At 46.2% G+C, this 18,219-nt stretch overlaps 2 protein-coding genes across 2 annotated transcripts; both read left to right on the top strand.

Moving 5' to 3' along the window:
* Positions 1–1,408: 1,408 nt before the first annotated feature.
* On the top strand, positions 1,409–2,365 carry LOC136638713 (olfactory receptor 13H1-like). Its single transcript, XM_066612747.1, has one exon. The coding sequence runs from the start codon at positions 1,409–1,411 to the stop codon at positions 2,363–2,365; it is 957 nt and encodes a 318-aa protein (XP_066468844.1).
* Positions 2,366–5,882: 3,517 nt separating this feature from the next.
* LOC136638712 (olfactory receptor 13H1-like) lies at positions 5,883–18,201 on the top strand. Its single transcript, XM_066612746.1, has 3 exons — positions 5,883–5,945; positions 8,073–8,190; positions 17,249–18,201. Exons 1-3 carry the CDS (start codon positions 5,883–5,885, stop codon positions 18,199–18,201), a joined length of 1,134 nt encoding a protein of 377 aa, XP_066468843.1.
* Positions 18,202–18,219: the final 18 nt, after the last annotated feature.

Raw genomic sequence — 18,219 nt, 5'->3', positions numbered from 1 at the left:
GCTTGGTTTCAGGGCTGGCTGATGGATCTCGCTATACAGGATGGGGAGGGGGGAGAATAATAAAGACAAATACAGGAAGAGAAATCTGCTCATCTGAAGCTTAGTGTGATTGCAATATGTTTTCCAAAATTTGTCATTGCTGTTATGAAAAATACTGTCAAAGCACATCAAGATCAGAGTGTGTAGCTTTGTAAGCAAGCTTGCATTATGCTTTCTCTTGATAGGGCCTCCACCTTACTTGGAAGTGGTAGGCAAACTGGTACTCAGGTGTGGCATGTTCTGGCCAGCGGCCACTGAAATTGTGTCACAGCTCATCTATGCAGCAGGAACGGCAATGATGGTTTTTTCCTGCAGTCTGAAGATGGTCAGGTGAAAGAAATCTGACACTGGAGTTTACTGAAAAAGGTTGCTAAGAATTTTCTGGCTGGCAGGCAGAGATGACCCAGCCAGGAGACCAACAGAACTGGCCGCTTTGAGTGGTGGACTGGTGGACAGATGGAAAATGGGGTGGGGGGGAGAGGTGCCATTAAGTCACTGGGTGGCCTGAGGCAAGACACCTGCCCTTAGCTGCAATATGGGGATAATAATATGTACAGAGAAATCCAAAGCACAGCTAGTCAGAAGTAAGTTCCATTGCATTCAATGGGCCTTACTCCCAGGAAGGTGTACATGGAATTGAGTCCTGACTCGCATTACAAGGTTGTTCTGCACTGAGAACTACTTAGCAGATTCAGAAAGTGCTATCCCAAATTACTGTTTTCTAGGTTCAGAGGCATGGAAGCTCATCAATATACCAGCGACACCTTGAAATGTTTTCCACTGCACAAGTATTTGCAAAGATAAAGGAACGCCTCATTGTACTTTTGAACATAGCAGAGTCTCATCTCCCCATCACTTTGTATTTCCTGTGGGTCGCCATCAGGACAATGCACATTTATTATCTTAGTAAATGGATTTGGGATTGAAGAAAATAATCAGCTATTGTATATCCAGGTTGCGGCTTGTGGGTTTAGGGTATTTCTTCCCCACTATCTACGTGGGCCCAATCCTATCCAACTTTCCAGCAGCAACGTAGCCGCACTACAGCCCAGAGTTAAGGAAACAAATGTTCCCTTACCTTGAGGAGACATCCAGGATTGCCACCCTACCACAGGATGCAGTGCATGCCCATTGGAACGGTTACATCTGTGCTGGAAAGTTGGATACAATTTGGCCCCAAAGGTTCTAAGGCTAGGTGGAATACTAACCTGCCAGATTCACGTTCTTAAACTATAACGCTAAACTGAACATGCAAACTAGTAGAATTACATAACTTGTCCACAATTAACAATGAGGAGAACATGATCTCATATTCCAACTAATCTCGTATATTTGCCCATTTTACCTTCCATGCAGGTAATAGGACATCATGGTCACACTTTACAATTCCACCCTTCCTGCAAGCAAGAATGAGACTGAGCCAGAGGTCTTCCTACTGACTGGTCTCTCCAGCCAGCCCTTCATTCGTAAGGTTCTCTTTGTGGTGTTTCTTTTCCTCTACCTGATCACCATCATGGGGAACGGACTCATTGTGCTATTGATTGCAGTAGATTCGCACCTCCACACCCCCATGTATTTCTTCTTAGGCAACCTCTCCCTTCTCGACATCTGCTACACTTCTAGCACGATCCCTCAGATGTTGGCCCACAACCTTGCAGAAAATCCCACCATCTCCCATGCCAGGTGTTTTGCTCAGATGCTCATCTCCCTCTTCCTTGGTGTGACGGAATGCATTTTGCTGGCTGTCATGGCGTATGACCGCTTTGTGGCTATATGCAGCCCTCTCCACTACTCACTGATCATGAACAGAAAGGTGTGTGGTTGTTTGGCTGCCTCTGCATGGGCCTTGGCTTTTCTTCTATCTGTTGTACCATCCTTCACCATGAAGATCCACCTATGTGGTCACAATGTTATCAATCATTTTTTATGTGAGGTGCAAGCTGTAGTGAAACTGGCATGCTCAGATATCTCTGCCAGTTTGGGTGTTACACTAGGCAGCAGTGTTTTTACTCTTCTTGTACCATTTGCCTTCATTCTGGTGACTTATGTTCGCATTGGTCTGGCAGTGTTGAGAGTCCGCTCAGCACAGGGGTGGAAAAAGGCTCTCTCTACATGTGGCTCTCATCTTACAGTGGTTGGGATCTTCTATGGCACAGCCATAGCTATGTACTTGAAGCCACCAGACAGATCTTCAGACCAGGACAAATTTGTTGCAATCTTCTATGGGGTGGTGACCCCTATGCTCAACCCTCTGATTTACAGTTTGAGGAACAAGGATGTGAAAGCAGCGTTCTGGAGAGCAACGGGAAGGAAAATGGATTCCTAAAATTTAATGAATATATTGGAATATTCCTCTTAGATTCTCAAGTGGGAAAAAGTACTTGTTCAAGCAGAGAAATATCAAGTTGCTGAAGAATTATGCACCCTCCCTCCATCGTTTTTCAGCTTCAGACTTATTCCTCTTTAAGCTATTTCTCTGTAGAAGAACTGACCTTTGTCCTGATAACACATATATAGGAATGTTGAAAAGGCATAGTTTACCCTCATAATACTTGGAATCTTCAAGGTTAATTTTGTTTGTGAAGAGGCAAGTGAGGAAAAACATTAGGAAATAGTTATGAAATGTTTTTGGAACAACATATTAAGCAGAATAATTTTATTGGAAAAATTGGGGACTGACCAAGGGCATTAAATGTATGCTGCTAAATGGAACTGGGATGGAATAATGTTACAGAAGAACGTGACTCGCAGAGCAAATCTGTGCATGTTTACGTGGATAGAAATAAGAAACGTACACAAAAGTGAGCATAGAATAGCAGGTTTCGTCTATATCAGTGTTTCTCAATAGGATTGGGCCCTAAGAGCCTGATCCAGAGCCTGGCTATTTTTTATTTTAAACCTCAGGATTCTTCAGCCTCAAGCATCCAGTTTCAATGTGATTATACAATGTGGAATCAGTCTATTATTTATAAAAGTTGTAAAATATCACTTATTATACATTATAAAAGAATGAGAAAGGGTCATTTTCTATATTACTTGGAATGTCATTGAAAATGCTTACATGTAAGTTGTTTCCCAGAGGTACATTGGAATGATGCTGTTGCAGGATGCAGAATCATTGGGAGGAGGGTACTGTGGGTAAAAAGGAGGCCATCAGCCTCCACTGGAGAGGAGGAACAATGCAGCAAGGGAACAGTGTTCTGGCAGAAACGAAATGGAGAAAGAAGCAACAGTGAAAGGTGTGACAGGTAGGCAAGTTTTGCACACATGCCCATTCGTTGCCAACCCTCACAAAATCTGGCTGAAAATTCTTATTGAAGAAATTTGGATCTTCCTTCAAAACAATAAGACGTTAGTGGCCATTAACCTTTCGTCAATAACAAAGTCTGAGGTTACATATAGACTAATGGCCCAATTCTATGGGCTGCTGCTACCACGGGAACTAGAGTCACACTTGTCAGGACTGCATCCAGAGAGATCATGGATGTTGGAGGCCTGCCCATGGAGGTGAGTTGGCAGATTGGAAGTAATGAACAGGGATGGGAACTTGGCACTGCAGTGAGAATCGAGTCAGTGCCCAAGTCTCCGTCCCCAGCAACTCAGCTTGTGCATGAGTTGTAGCGAGTGCTTGTGGTGACTCGCCCCCCCCCCAAAATATTCCCAAATCAATTTGATTAGAGTCTTTTGAGAAGTGGGCAGCATGGGTCAGGCACACCAGGGCATGGACCAAACGGGACTGGGCAAGGCAGGAGAGGCTGCGTGAGAGTGAAGACAGAAGTGGCAAGCAGGAGGAGGGTCACACACAGCAGCTGGGAGGCTTAGCACTACAACCCAATCCTTTGCACCTCTACTCAGAAGTAGCCCTTTTGCGCCAGTCATTCAATGAGGCTTCCTCCTCCCAAGTAATAAAGGAGCCCGCAGAAGCCATGAGGCTGGAAAGTGTGATCGCTACGAACCACCTGCCCCTGGCTTGCCCACCTGCTTCCCCCTCCAGGCTTCTTCAGCCAGTTCTAAGGCAAAAACCCTCTTGGGCTCCTCCTTCTGCCCTCCCTCATCCAAAGAAAAAAATCAGACTACCCAGAAATCAGACAAGAGAGCCTGCTCCTGCCTACCTCTCCCACCTCCTGCTCAATGCAAACGGAAAACATTACGCTTTCCCTGCCTCCTGGCTGGAACTGCTGGCTTCTAAATGGTCCCACAAGGTCTTTCAAGCCGTGGGGAAAAGTAGGCAAGCACACCCACTCACTTGAGTTGTTCACATTCGTTACTCATGTCTGAATCAGTGGCCTGAGGCCCGAGTCAGTGCCAGAGTCATCAACATGGGTGGCTCAAGTATACATGAGTTGGCAAAAAAGTGTACATGAGTCGGCAAAAAACGTGTTTTCGCAACTCGAACTTGAGTCACAACATCTGTGTTGTGTCAGAGGGTCCTCTACACAGAACTCTCCCACCCATGCAGAATGTGTTCAATCTTTGTTCTATCGAAAGGTACAGCCAAAAAACCAATGGGGGTGGGGCAATGGTATATCACCACGCCCAGCACTTAGGGTGTTGCCCCACCCATTGCATGGGGGGTGACACGCTGGCATTCCGCACCGGGTAACCCAAACCCTAGTGACGCCACTGGGAAAATGCTGCCTCTGCCTAACAGGACACATTTGCAGTCAGTGTCCTACCTATCTAGTAACTCAGTAAGAAATAAACCTGTCTTACCTTTGCTGCATTCTTACCAATGAATGCAAAGATCCCAGAAACACTGAGAAGTAGACTCATTATGGAGCTGGTCTTTTTTTTTTTAATTTAAAGCAAAAAAACTCACAAGAGGGCAAACATTTTCCAAGGAACAATCAAGCAATTCCTTTCAAAAACATAAGTAGGTGCTAGTATAGCAGTCACTCCTGACTATCCCATTTTCTAAACCAAAAGGATTTCTGGATAAGAAAGTTAATCTTGACTAAAATGACCTCACACTGGAGACAGAAGCCATAACTTTTGCCACTACCTCATGTATCAAATGAGCACCATCAGATATTACCAATGTTGAGCCCCTGTGCCACGTAAGTGGAATGCATGCTACTTTACTCTGACAATTTCCTTCCAAGCAGTTTCCAGAATGCCCCCTTCACATCTCTGTTCCTCAAGCTGTAGATCAAAGGGTTCAGCATGGGAGTTAGAGCCCAGTATGCTACAGATATTACCTTTCCCTTGTCAGAAACAGACTTTTCTTGGGGCTGCAAGTACATGATCATGATTGTGCCATAAAAGATACTCACCACCGTGAGGTGAGAGCTACAGGTGGAGAACGCTTTCTTGCGCCCCTGTGTTGAACTGATACGCAGCACAGCCAGACCTATGCGCCCATACGTGACAACAATGAAACCAAAGGGTGGTATTAGGATAAAGAGACTGGAAACATGCATGAAAATCTCACTAATATGCGTGTCAGAGCAGGCGAGCTTGAGGAAAGACTGCAGCTCACATCCAAAGTGGTTGATGATGTGTTGGCCACAGAAGTCAGTGGGCTGCAACACCACTGTGATCAGAGTTATTAGGAAGGAGAAAGACAGAGACGCAATCACTAGAGAAATGCATAATCTCCAACTCATGATCTGCATGTAATGTAGAGGTTGGCATATGGCTGCAAAGCGGTCGTATGCCATGATAGCAAGGAGAATGCATTCGGCTGTAATGAGTAATAGACCAATGTACATCTGGGCCAAACATCTGGACAAGGAGATTGTGGGTCTGGGAATAAAGCAGTTGGCTAACACCTCAGGAATTATATTGCTGGTGAGGATGAGGTCTATCGAGGAGAGGACACAGAGGAAGAAATACATGGGGGTATGAAGCCGTGGGTCAGCGATACTCAGCAGGATGAGGAGGCCATTGCCAAGAAAGCTGATGAGGTAAGCCACCAAGAGGAGACCAAAGAACACAGCCTGAGCTCTTGGGTGTTGCGATAACCCGATTAAAATGAATTCAGTCACCCTTGTCCTATTTGAAGCTCCCATTACATTCTCTGCTGGGTCTCTTCTGCAAGGAAAAATAGAACAAATTGTTTATATGTGGCACTGAAAAAGGTTTCAAAGTGCTGCTGATGCCTAAATAGTTGAAATGTTTTAATTCTCTCCACCATCCATCACAAAATGAAGCATGTTGAAGTGGAATGGATGCTATAGAAGGGACCGTTATGTACATTATTCTGGCTGAAATCAATCACATGTATGGCCCAATTCTAAGAAGGTTCTGCACAGGCAGAATGTCCATTCAGTTACAAAGATGCTGTAAGCCTTCCCCCTGGTGCCAGCAGTTGTCAGGAGGCCCGCTGGAGCAACTAGGTCCAGCACAGAGGCGGAAGGAGGGCAGAAAGAGGGTTGAACGGGATGGTGGATGGTGGAACAGAGTGGCAAAGGGGGTGCGGTGTGGGCAGATTGGAGCCAGAAGGGGAACAGGACTGGCAGCGCTATTGTGCTCTATATCCAAAACCCATTCTTGGGCCTGATCTGTCTACACAGATCAACGTGGACTTGCACCAGTGATATCGCTGGCACAGGTCTCAGTTGATCCCTTGTGGCTGATGGAGCTTCTGCTGGGACAAGCAGACTAATGTCCCCTTACCCCAAAGAGACCTCCAGCAGCCAAAGATGCCCTGCAACATCACCGCACAGGGATTTATGTTGGATTGGGTTGCTAGACTACAATCCTATACACTCTTACCTGAGAGTAAACCCTACCAAATCCAGTGGAAGATAATTCTGAGTAGACACACAAACTATTTCTGAGCTAGATATTGGATTCATTGAAATCAATAAGCTCAGGGATGCCTAGTTGTAAATAAATGGCTATGATCCCTTTTATTAATCTGCCTACTCAAGTCATATTCAAATTATGCAAGGGCACCCTAGACCTCCACTGCTTTCTCCTAAGGAAAACTAGAACCCAGATTAAATCAAAAGGCTTTTAACAAAACCAAAAGATATGCCCCCTTCACGGGCACACACTCAGCAAATCTCTGGGTGGGGGGAGCTAACCATGCACCCTGACACTGACACATTCTGCTGGCCACTTTGCCTGGAGACCAGGCACTTGCCATTTATAAGTAGGGGATGGGTCTGAACAATCAGGGGGTTCTTCCATGTCATTTGAAACCCTGACCTTTCCAAATCATGTGGAGGAACCCTCTCTGCTTCTTCCATTTCTGCCTTTTGCCAATTTCAAATGTGTGGCTGCAGTGGGATGTGGCCAGCGGGGTGGGTCAGGAGCAGGGCAGATATTCCTACTCTGCATCCAGCAGAGGGGAGCAGGCTTGTATCCAGCAGACACAACAAGCCTGCTGCCCTCTCCCAGTTGCTGGATGTGAAGTGGGGATATCTGGAGCAGGCTCAAGACGCAAAAAGAATGAGAGGGAGTGAAATTGTGCTACTCTTGCAGATATGATTCTGTTCTTGTTTTCCTATCACTTCTCAGATATTTTATTTGGGCAGGTGTCTCCAAATTCATGTGAAAATTTCAGTGTAGGTGAAATTTAGCTGCACTTCTAACTCTTTCCATGGATGAGCAGCCATCTCTCTTGCTCCATCAGGTTCCTAGTCAGGGTACTAATTCACTTCTATTCACACTTTCCTGGGATAAGTCTGAAGAAACACAATGGTTCTTACTTTTGAGTAGTCATGCATAGGATTGTGATGTTACTGTTTCCACTTGTACAATCTCACCTATTATTTGTTGGGGGGAGGGGGAAGAGGAGAATTCCCTATCCAATAACTTGGATACTAAAGAACTGTTATAACCAGAGTTGTGTTTTCTTTACTCATTAGCCTAAAATTAGTATTAACCAAACTATCACTAACTGTGGCATACATTTATTCAGTTTAAAATCAAAGCCTCCTTTCATTCTTACAGATCCAAAAGTTCTACTGCACAGATGTTATTATTTATGTCACTGAGGGCGCAATCCTAACCGGCAGTTATGCCGGTATAGGTGGCCCTGGAGGGTCGCAAACATGCCGTAAAGCACGTTTGCACCTCCTTAGGCGGGAGCTGCGTTGGCGCATTCAGATGCGCTGACACACGGACAGAGGCAGAAGCCTCCACCACAGCTCCCGCGCCAACGCTTGTGTCGGCTTGAGCGTGCCAACATAAGTGGCAAAGGTAGGTGTGGGGGGCGTGGGGAGGGGGCGTTGCTGGGCAGGGGGAGGGCGGGCTGGCTTGCCTGCTCCAGCACCGGTTAGGATTGTGCCCTATGTTACTTGATGATATTATGTATGTCAATTGCTGGGCATATTTGTTTTTCCGATTGTAAACAGCACACTTGTAGGACCCTGATCTGGATCAGGACCATTGTGGGGATAGAGAGGCATTTGCCCTACCCCACACCACAATCCTGACCTGAATCAGGGGTCTGCATGCATGCATTCTATGGCACTTCAACATTATTTCTCTTTCCACATTCTCAGTCCTCTCAGTTCACTGCTATCAGTGCTCCTCTAGCCATCATTTTGTGCCTCAGCTGCAGGATTCTCTTTGCATTTCACTAAGTCTAAATGTATTACTTAATGCAACAGGAAGGAACTTGAGTTCTACAAAAGCATCAGAATAACTGGAGGCCCAATCCTATCCAACTTTCCAGTGCTTATGCGGTCATGCCAACAGCATGTGTGCTGCAACCTGCAGGGGGTGGTCAGTCACGGGGGTTTTCTCAAGGTCAGGGAATGTTTGTCCCTTTACCTTGAGGCTGCATTGTGGTTGCATTGGCACTGGAAAGTTGCAGATGTTTGGGCCCTGGTTCCATTAAAAGAAATACACAAGAATGAAAATGCAGTCCTAAAGTGGCTGTCTGCTGGTATTTCCTGGCATCTTTTTAGATTGTGAGCCCTTTTGGGACAGGGAGCCATTTAGTTATTTGATTTTTCTCTGTAAACCGCTTTGTGAACTTTTAGTTGAAAAGCGGTATATAAATACTGTTAATAATAATAATAATAATAATAATAATAATAATAATAATAATAATAATAAAGCTGGTTTTGACATACATCCATTCTATAGCTAAAGTACCCAGCGTCAATTCATACAGTGATGCCTTGAGAGAAGACTGAGATATGTCGTAATTGGAACTCTTTACTCCAAGTACCTTTCAAGATCCAGGTCAAGCAGTAAGAGCTCTTCTTGCCAACAAGCTTGCACATGTGTTCAAGGTCAGAGAAATTCAGTTTCCTTCAGGAGCAGCTCATCTCTGCCTTGGTTCCAAAAGTGGGCTTTGGGGCTTTGCTAAGATCAATGCTCACACTGTTTCCACCTGATGATCTGTGAGCTGTGAGGGGTATTCAAGATTCCTTGTCCACTCTAGGAGGAAAAACATCATACAATGGAAAAAATGGTGGAAAGCGTTTCACTGAAGACAGCTCTATTCGTGGGGAAAGAAGGTAATGATTTAGGATGCACCTGATCCCTAGTGGTTAACATGCTATGGGTCCTCTGGAGTATGACAGGTAGGCCCAGGGGTGATTCCAAGACTGGTCTTTAATTGAACTCCAAGGATATCACTTTGGCACTTTAAATAATCGATTATTCCTAAAAGTATATGACCAGTACAGGGAAGGAGAAAAGAGCATTCAGACTCCAAGCCTTAATGATCTCCATAAACATCTCATTTGTAACTTGTATAATAACATTGGGTCAGGACCCACTAGGTGGGTCATGAGCCTATTTCAGGTGGGTCCCCATTCATTTCAATATTTTATTTTTAATATATTAGATTTGATGCTTCCATGGTATGTGACTGCATTTGGGGAAATGTGGCCTCCACGGGCCTCAGAAGGCCTTATGATCTTCATAAACATCTCCTTTATAATTTGTATAATAACAGTTATCTCCATTTTCTCTCTTTCCTGTGTTATGGTCCACTGTACCTGCTGGGATTGAGCAGTTGGGGCCTCCTTGTGGACATAGGCTGGTCCTTATGAAGGTGTAAGAACATAAGAAGACAAAATTCCCATGAATTTCTGATCTGACCTAAACCTTTCTGATCTCTTTGGGACAACCCGGGCTGGATAATTACACATTCTCCACCCAGAGAAACAAATAGCTCCAAACTTAAGCACTCTGGTTGCTCTATCAGACAACGGGCACAATCCCAGCCTGCACTGGGCAAGCCATGAAGCTTGCAATGTATCCAGCGATGGGCAGGGGCCATAAGCAGCTGAGCCAGAGGCAAGGGGAAACATTTCCCCTTACCTCCAGATAAGGGCCGCTGGCACCTATGGATCTGCTCGGAGTTGTGCCACCTCTTGAGCTGGCACAAGTCCAAGGCAAGCAGAGCGACTTGGAGGTGCTCCGTTCTCCCTGGGAACGGGGATTGGGATCTGGCATAACTGCAGGACCCCAGCCCCACCTCCTGCTCCCTGTTCGCCCTCCCTCCCTCCACCCAGCCATGCCTCCCTCCCTCCCACCTCCTCCGCGCCCCCCGCCTACCTCAGAGCGTTGCGTCAGCGCAGCCATGCTGATGCAAGGCGCTCTGAGCATTGGCCCAGCTGTTACCAAAAAGGGCTGTTATGTTTTAAGGGGAATTATTATATTACCCTTTTGGAAACTTTAGGATCGCAGGCTGGATAACAAGACAGCGTAATGCAAAGAAATTCCTTGTTTAGCTTAAAAAGGAGACTGGGAGAAAGATAACTATTCAATCAACGATTATATTTTTATTACAAAACACATAGGTAAACATAATGCACATGGAGAATTGATAAGTATAGGTTTCTAGTACTTGTGTCTAGTGTACCAAGCTTTATGGTGGTTGCATGTGCCGTGTATTTGGTGCATCCGAGAAGGAATCAGAAAAGGATAGGTTATAGGGAAGGATTTTAGGGGTCCCTGGTCTGCATAACCTAGTTGCTAACTAAGATGGGGAGAGAATGGGAGAAATAGGTGGGGGAGAAGGGAAAAGATTCCAGACGCAAGATATAGTTACCTGTCCTGGGAAGCAGTTGGGGGAAGTGGAAGAGTCCTATGGAGGACCTGTGCCTTGGGGGGCAGCCAGAGAGAGAGAGAGAGCACATGTGGCGAAGTTCTCTCTTAAAAGGCTTTTTGCTGACCTGGACGCTGGATGTGAATGACCCCCGGATGTGGCCTCCTGGATGCACATGCTCACTACACACAGTAGGACACGTGGAGCATGCAAGACAATGATGACTGGGTATCAGCCATGACTGGCCTCCTGGGGGAGGGAGGCAGTTTGCATAAGGTGCTTAAGAGTGATAAAGCTACAACAATAGAACAATAGACTTCTTCCTCCGGAGGTGCATGCTAGTTTTGCATAACAGTAATTGAATCAGGAGGCATCCCTGCATTGCTAGAGGTTGTGCAAACTTGTGACTTCTACCAGGGCCTTGGAAAAGTGTACTGGGGGAAGGGTGTCCTGTATTCTGAGGTTTGACCTGCATGAGTTTTAGTCCATAATACATACAAAATCACAACTTGGAAGGGAAAAGGAGATTTTCACGTAACACGGCTTCCTTCCGAGGAGGCGCCAACATGCCTTACAGCACGTTTGCTACCCTCCTGTGTCAGTGCAATTGACTTTCACTGGCATAAGTCAAGGACTGGATTGTACCCAATGAAGCACTGGAAGCTCATAGATTAGGAAATCCCCCAAAATGTATCAAGGAATCAAACCCTGAAATCAAAACCTGAAAGGGAGAATTAAGTAATTCTAAAGGGGAAAAAATCTGCAGTTAACATACCTCACATGCAGGTTATGTATGCCTTACTTTGTATTGGACTGTAACCATTGTTAGTACACCTGCTCAGTTGTACACTTAGGGGAAATTGGTATTTTAGAGAAGAAAAGGAAAGAAGTCAAAGGGTTCAAAGCACAGTACACAGTTGATTTAGGGATTATTTCTAATATGGAGGGGGAATCAAATAAATGAAGTACAGGACGAAAAATTAAATAAACAAAAGACCAGTAATATACTAACAATCACACATAGGCTGCAATCCTAACCAACTTTCCAGCACTGACATAAGGGCAATGCAACTCCAAGGTAAGGGAACATACATTGCCCTACCTTGTAGAAACCTCCATCTGGGCCACTGCTACGTTAACCGGGGTAAGGGGAATCACTTCGCAGCCAGCCTCAACCCTGCGCTGTATTCAGTGCAGGCTAGCCGGCCGGCCTGTTCCAGCGCAGGAAATGATTGGGCTATGAATGTATGCAATAAGTTGGAAAGTAGATTTGAATAATTAAGCTAGGGATACATTACCTATGATCGTTGGAAAACAGAGATTGATAAATACTATTTAGGGAAGAGAGAAAAACTGTAGAATCAATGGGCTGCATGTAAGAAGGAGGAAAATAGTTGAGAGTGGTGTTTTCACCACCATTTCATTGGAGAGCCCAATGTTCATGTCGGCTGCCTTTTCAGCAGCAACACCTCAGCACTGCTCAACAGCTGAGAGCCTAAAAGTTGGATAAAAAGCTTCCGCAGGCCGCATTCAGCCCCCCGGCCTTATGTTGGACACCCCTGCCTTAGAAGGTCACTTCTGGTTTTCAGGAGGAGACTGGAAGTGACCTTTTAGGCCAGCTCTAATTGCCCCTGCAAATGCCACTGCACCACTGTATTCTTTTCCGCTTTCCCGTAGTAACCAACAATGGAAGTGTGGTAGTCCGGATTGTAGCCTACTTTTTCTTTCCTTCTTTTTTTCAGTGAGTGGTTATATGTGTAAGCCCCAGCACATTTGTTATTAGAGGGGGAAATGTTCAGTCTTTTTTCAAACTCTTGAAATTCAAATTGCCACTTGGAAAGAAATTGTAAAAAGTTTCTCAAACAGTATTTGGATTGTACACCAAAAAAAAAAATAATAATAATAAAAGAAAGAGTTGAAGCCATCTCCTATAATTAGGCTGAGCTGGTTTAAATTAATGAAATTGTTACACCTACTCCTTTAGGGTAAGACTCAAAAGTCTTCACTATAACCAAATCATGATGATGCAACAGAGTTGCTATTCAATCTGATCATTAGGAGGAAAAAAGTGACTAGCTGGGATTTAAGCACTAATTAATGACTTTTGTGCATGATCCTGCTGCCTTTGGGATTCCAGTGAAATCATGCCCCATAGACATAATTAAAATTTATCTTTTTTCATATTGCATTGAGTATGGTTTCTGATATTGACTACTTAGCACTTTTTGACCCTTTTTTCATACGTTGCCTGACCTTTGAAACAAAAATCCCCTGCCCATTGCTGGTAATCAGATCCATAACCTGAATCAAGCTTCCAGACTTCATTGACCCCAGGGAACGGTCTTCATTTTGGCCATCTAAAAAGATGGCTCATGCTGCGGCCGCTGTCCGCTAAGGCTGTGTGCAAGAGGCCCTGTGGAAACAGTTAGAATTGAGGAGCCCTGAGGTATTCAATCTGTGCGTCCCGCCTCCCTAGTGAGGAGTGGCTAGCCTCCAGAGGTGTCGCCAGGCATCTGGGGGGGAGAGAGGTGGCCGCAGCTGCTCTTCTCTGCTCGGCTGTAGGTGCTGCCTCCTGACTTGCTGCTTTTCTGAGGCTGAGAAGGAGGTCAGTGGGGCAGCGTGAGGTGGGGAGGGTATGGGAAACAAGGTGGGGGAGAAGGCTGGCTGGGCAGCAGCAGAGGTGCTGCATCTCATCAGCACAGGGTGAGCTCCTGGCAGGCTTCAAACTGGGAGGGAAGCCTGACCTAGAGAGAGCAGCAAAGCGCTTTCCTCCACTTGGGGAAGAGGGAGCCAGCCTGCTCTTGGGGGGGGGGAGTGTCCAAATGCCCAGCCTGCATCCCTCCGTCTTGCCTGGGGGGAACAGGGGTAGCATCTGCATGTTGGGGTGTATCTGTGTGAGCAGCCCCCGTCTACTTTGGGGGTGAGTTGTAATCTTGCTGGGTGTGTCTGCAGTCCTAGCCACACTTTCCTGGGAGTAAGCCCCATTGACTCAAATGGGACTTACTTCTGAGTAGACCTACATAGGCTTGGAGTCTGTGTCAGCTTAACCCAGGATCCTCACCTTTCTCTTTTTCCTCCCCCTTCAACAAAGAGAAAAAAGTCACTCTTGATGGCTTTGTCTTCAAAAATTGGTTAAAAATAAAAACACCCAATTCTTTTCGGCCACCCCCCTTTTTCCTCCTGCCTCCTTGTAGTGGAATAGCGGAAGATCTGGCGAGGAGGTAGAGTGTGGTGTCCACAGTGCCCCTTGCTCTAAGTAAATGCAGGGTTAAAGCCCAGGTGGTAGCTGGAGGTGTGCTGCACAGCTGCAGCCACTAAAGGCTAAAGTGAACCTGGGAGCATACAAACACCTGGAGGAACTAGTGGGGGTGGGTTGTAGAAGGAGTGCAGGTTGGAGGAGATGAGGTGAGACTGACTGGGTTTATTGACTTTGGAATCTGACCTTGGACTGTGACTTGGTGTATTGACTTTGGACTTTGACTTGGGTACCCTGACTGATTTGACTGCCTTACCTGGAACCTGACCTCGACTGTAACTCGGCTTATTGGCTCTGGACTCTGATCTGGCAACTCTCATTGATTGGACTGGTTTACTTGGAATCTGTGGACTGGAACTGGACTCTGACTTTTGCTTGCTGCACTGGTGAGTTTCACAAGGGAAACTAATCAGCCTTAAGCGGGCATGAGGCCCAGTGGATTGGGATTTGGCAGAACACTCCTTTTTGGGGGTTACTTCCCATGTTAGCTGCTATTATAAGACAAAAGGCACAATCCTAGCTAGCTGTACTCAGAAGTAAGTCCTATTGTGTTCAATGGGACTTACTCCCCGGAAAGTGGGGTTAGGATTGCAGCCTCAGAGTGCTGGCAGCTGTTTTTTTGGTTTCTACTGTATAATTATAACACCTTCACCCCCATTTTGGGGGTAACTGAGGAGAGGTGTTGTAATGGGGAGCCGTGGCCAATGGCCACAAGGATCAGGGGAGCCACGGGCTGGAGAAGTTCAAGAACCACTGGTCTAGATAATTCCTGATAGATAATTCCTGTCACATCTTTGCCCATGTTTCTTCTGCAATCTGCTGGTAGAAGACTGTTCCTTTCTCAAATCAGAATGCTTTGATATTATTATACAATAAGTAATTCTTAGTTTTTCTAGTTCTACTTCTGGCTACAATGAGAACAATGGAAAATGCCATGGATGCTGTTCACATTGACATTTTTAGATATTTGTAAACGTGGCTAGTACTAGACAGTACTAGACTGACAGTTCCTTTACCTGCAGGCTGGGGCCCAATCCTAAACACACCCTGCGCCAGTACTATGCCCTAGTGCTGGTGCTGTGTGCCTGTAAATGTGCTGTACAGCTAGTTTACCCCACCCAACGAGTAGGGAGTGCTGGCACCAGGCCCATGCCAGTCAGGCACTGGGCCCAGCACCAGCTGGAAGGGGACATGCTGCTGGCCGGGGTAAGTGAAATTCTGAGCCGGTGGGGGGGGGCAGAACAAGGGCGAGCTTGGGGGAGGAACCAGGCAGGAGGGGGTGGGAATGGTGGAGCTCTGCTCCACCACATTCTGAACTCCGTGTTGGGCTGAAAAGCCCAACATGGAGTCTCTGAAGCCTGCATCGGTAAAATAGCTGGCACAGACTTGAGAAGCCCTATTGCTGGCCTTGGGGCTTTCCTTGGGGAAGGGGACAAAAGTCCTCTTTCCCGGAGGAGACTCCGGGTGGCTTCCCAGTGCCCTTTTGATACAGTGGTGGCTGTTTTGGTGCAGCTGCTCCAGGGGCACCAGAAAACTCAGGAGTGTACTGTGAATATCCTGATTTATTTTTTGAAGTGATTACCATTTCTTAGCAAAGAGATCGCAGTGTCAGCTGGTCATGGGAAGCAACGTAGGAATCCATAACACTATCAGTGCAGTGATTTGACAACAGCATCACCTTCCCAAAGCGGGAGCAGATTCTTCTGCTCTTTTAAACACACCTCTCCTTGTACAGGAAAAAGATGCATTTGAGTTTGAAAACACTGGGCAGAAAATGCAAATGTACTCATCTGTACTAATTGAGGGTGCTGGTGGTGAGGCTGCCTGGTGGTGCTTCTTACCATCCTGCAGTGTCTGGCATTATTCTTGTTGTCGTCGTTATTCAGTACAGTTATAGCGCTTTTCAATAATGGCCATTCACAAAGTGGATCAGATTGCAAAATAAATCAGAAGGTTCCCTGTTCCCAAAGGGCACACAACCTTTAAGAAAAGAGACACCAGCATCAGCCACTGGAGAAGACCCCCTGCAGGACTGAAGACAGGTAGTTGTGCTCTCCCTGCTAAATATACAAGGACAGCACTTTATAAGGTGCCTCTTGGCCCAGGTATCCTCTTATCACAGGCTGCGCTCAGGTTGAAAGGACCATCTGTGTCATGGTGCGCATATTTCAAACGGAGGCTGAGCCTGATGGATTGTGCTGTTCAACTCTAACTGCTGCTTTCTTAATCTGGATTGCTGAAATCCAGCTTCACAGATAACAGTCACCATGTCAGTGGCACACAGCCGGCACGCACACTGTCAAGATGGATGAACAGAGTAGAACAGTCCCACTGGGTACGCACATATTTCACATGAACCCACTTTACATGACACGATCCCTGTTCCCCTAATCAAATGTCCATCTGAAAAACAGACCGTAAAACAATTGCACGTGGCCTCCATAAACATGAAGTCAAGTCATTCCAAACATTTCAAAGAGTAGGCTCAGAAAGAACTTGCCGCCCTGATGGTAAAAACCCTGCAAAATTTTGTCGACTGTGTTATGCTTTAAGATGACTACTCCAACCCAGGGCACTGACATGCAACCATATTCTGCCATTAAGGCATGCTGTGTTCTGTGGCGACATTCTTCTTTGCCATCTCTTTGACTATGAACTTCTTGCAGGAAAGGGGAAAAAGGATCCCAGTAGCTACTGACCCACTGCCCCAGAGGGAGACTCTCCTGTGCTTTGTTCCTCAGGCAGCCTAAGAGAAGCTGGCTGTTCAGATGGAGTTCCGTCTGGGAGGACTCAGTGTAAGCTCCCAAGAGCTGCCAGCACTGCTTCATTGAATGGATTAGCCTCTAGGACATGGATTGACTACATACTCCCATCACACAGCCTTTGGAGGCAATTTCAAGAGGTCACAGCATAGCTGCTCAGTTGTGAAAAGAGACCTTCTGGTCATGCTCATCTCTCTGGTCTTTGTCTCTGATTTGTTTCCTTTGCAGGTGGGCAAGCATCAACAATGTTGGAGGACATGAGCAATAATGAGACCTTTGAGTTTGTCCTGGTGGGGCTCTCCCATCATCCCCAGGCCCAGGCTGTCTTCTTCTGGTTCCTGCTAGTAGTCTACATGGTAACTTTGATTGGCAACGGGCTCATTGTCATGGTGGTTGTGACTGATCCTGCCCTGCACACTCCCATGTACTTTTTCCTTTGCAATCTCTCTTTCCTTGACATCTGCTACTCATCTTGCAGCATCCCGCAGATGATGATCAATTGTCTGGTTGAAAGGCCAGTTATTTCTTTTACCAGATGCTTGCTTCAGATGTACGCAAGCCTTTTCCTTGGGATGACAGAGTCCCTGCTCCTGGCTGTGATGGCATATGATCGATTTGTGGCTATATGTAGTCCCCTGCACTACACTCTCATTGTAAGCTGGCGGGTGTGTGTCCAGTTGGCGGTCATGTCTTGGGCTAGTGCCTTCTTGCTGACTCTGTTACCAGTACTTGTGCAACCCACGAAATTCTGTGGCCACAATGTGATAAATCACTTCACATGTGAGCTACAGGGATTCATCAAATTGGCTTGCTCTGATACCCGCCTCAACAAGATCATTATGTTTGTCACCAGCTTTCTGGTCTTGGTGGTGCCCTTCACATTCATCCTGGTGACATATGGGCGCATTGGGCTGGCTGTCCTCCGCATCCGTTCAGCACAAGGCCGGGGCAAAGCCATCTCTACCTGCAGCTCTCATTTAGCTGTGGTAGGGATCTTCTATGGCACAGCTATGGCCATGTACTTGAGACCCCAGGACAAAACCTCCTCAGATCATGACAAGCTAGTTGCTGTGTTCTATGGAGTCATCACCCCTATGCTCAATCCCCTTATCTATAGCCTGAGAAACAGAGATATAAAGGGAGCTCTGCAAAGGACTTTTGGAAGAAAATTCATTGAGTAATATTGTATTATGATAAGA

The sequence above is a fragment of the Tiliqua scincoides genome, chromosome 2, assembly GCF_035046505.1.
Source record: "Tiliqua scincoides isolate rTilSci1 chromosome 2, rTilSci1.hap2, whole genome shotgun sequence".
Taxonomy (NCBI): domain Eukaryota; kingdom Metazoa; phylum Chordata; class Lepidosauria; order Squamata; family Scincidae; genus Tiliqua; species Tiliqua scincoides.
The sequence above is the reverse complement of the archived record's forward strand: the minus strand, read 5'-3'. Positions and strand labels throughout refer to the sequence as shown.

Coding starts and splice junctions, on each gene's coding strand:
- LOC136638713 (XM_066612747.1), top strand. CDS start 1,409: ATGGTCACACTTTACAATTCCACCCTTCCTGCAAGCAAGAATGAGACT.
- LOC136638712 (XM_066612746.1), top strand. CDS start 5,883: ATGAAGCCGTGGGTCAGCGATACTCAGCAGGATGAGGAGGCCATTGCC. Junction 5,946..8,072: donor TTGCCAAGAAAGCTGATGAG/GTAAGCCACCAA, acceptor GCACCTCCTTAG/GCGGGAGCTGCGTTGGCGCA. Junction 8,191..17,248: donor TGCCAACATAAGTGGCAAAG/GTAGGTGTGGGG, acceptor TTTCCTTTGCAG/GTGGGCAAGCATCAACAATG.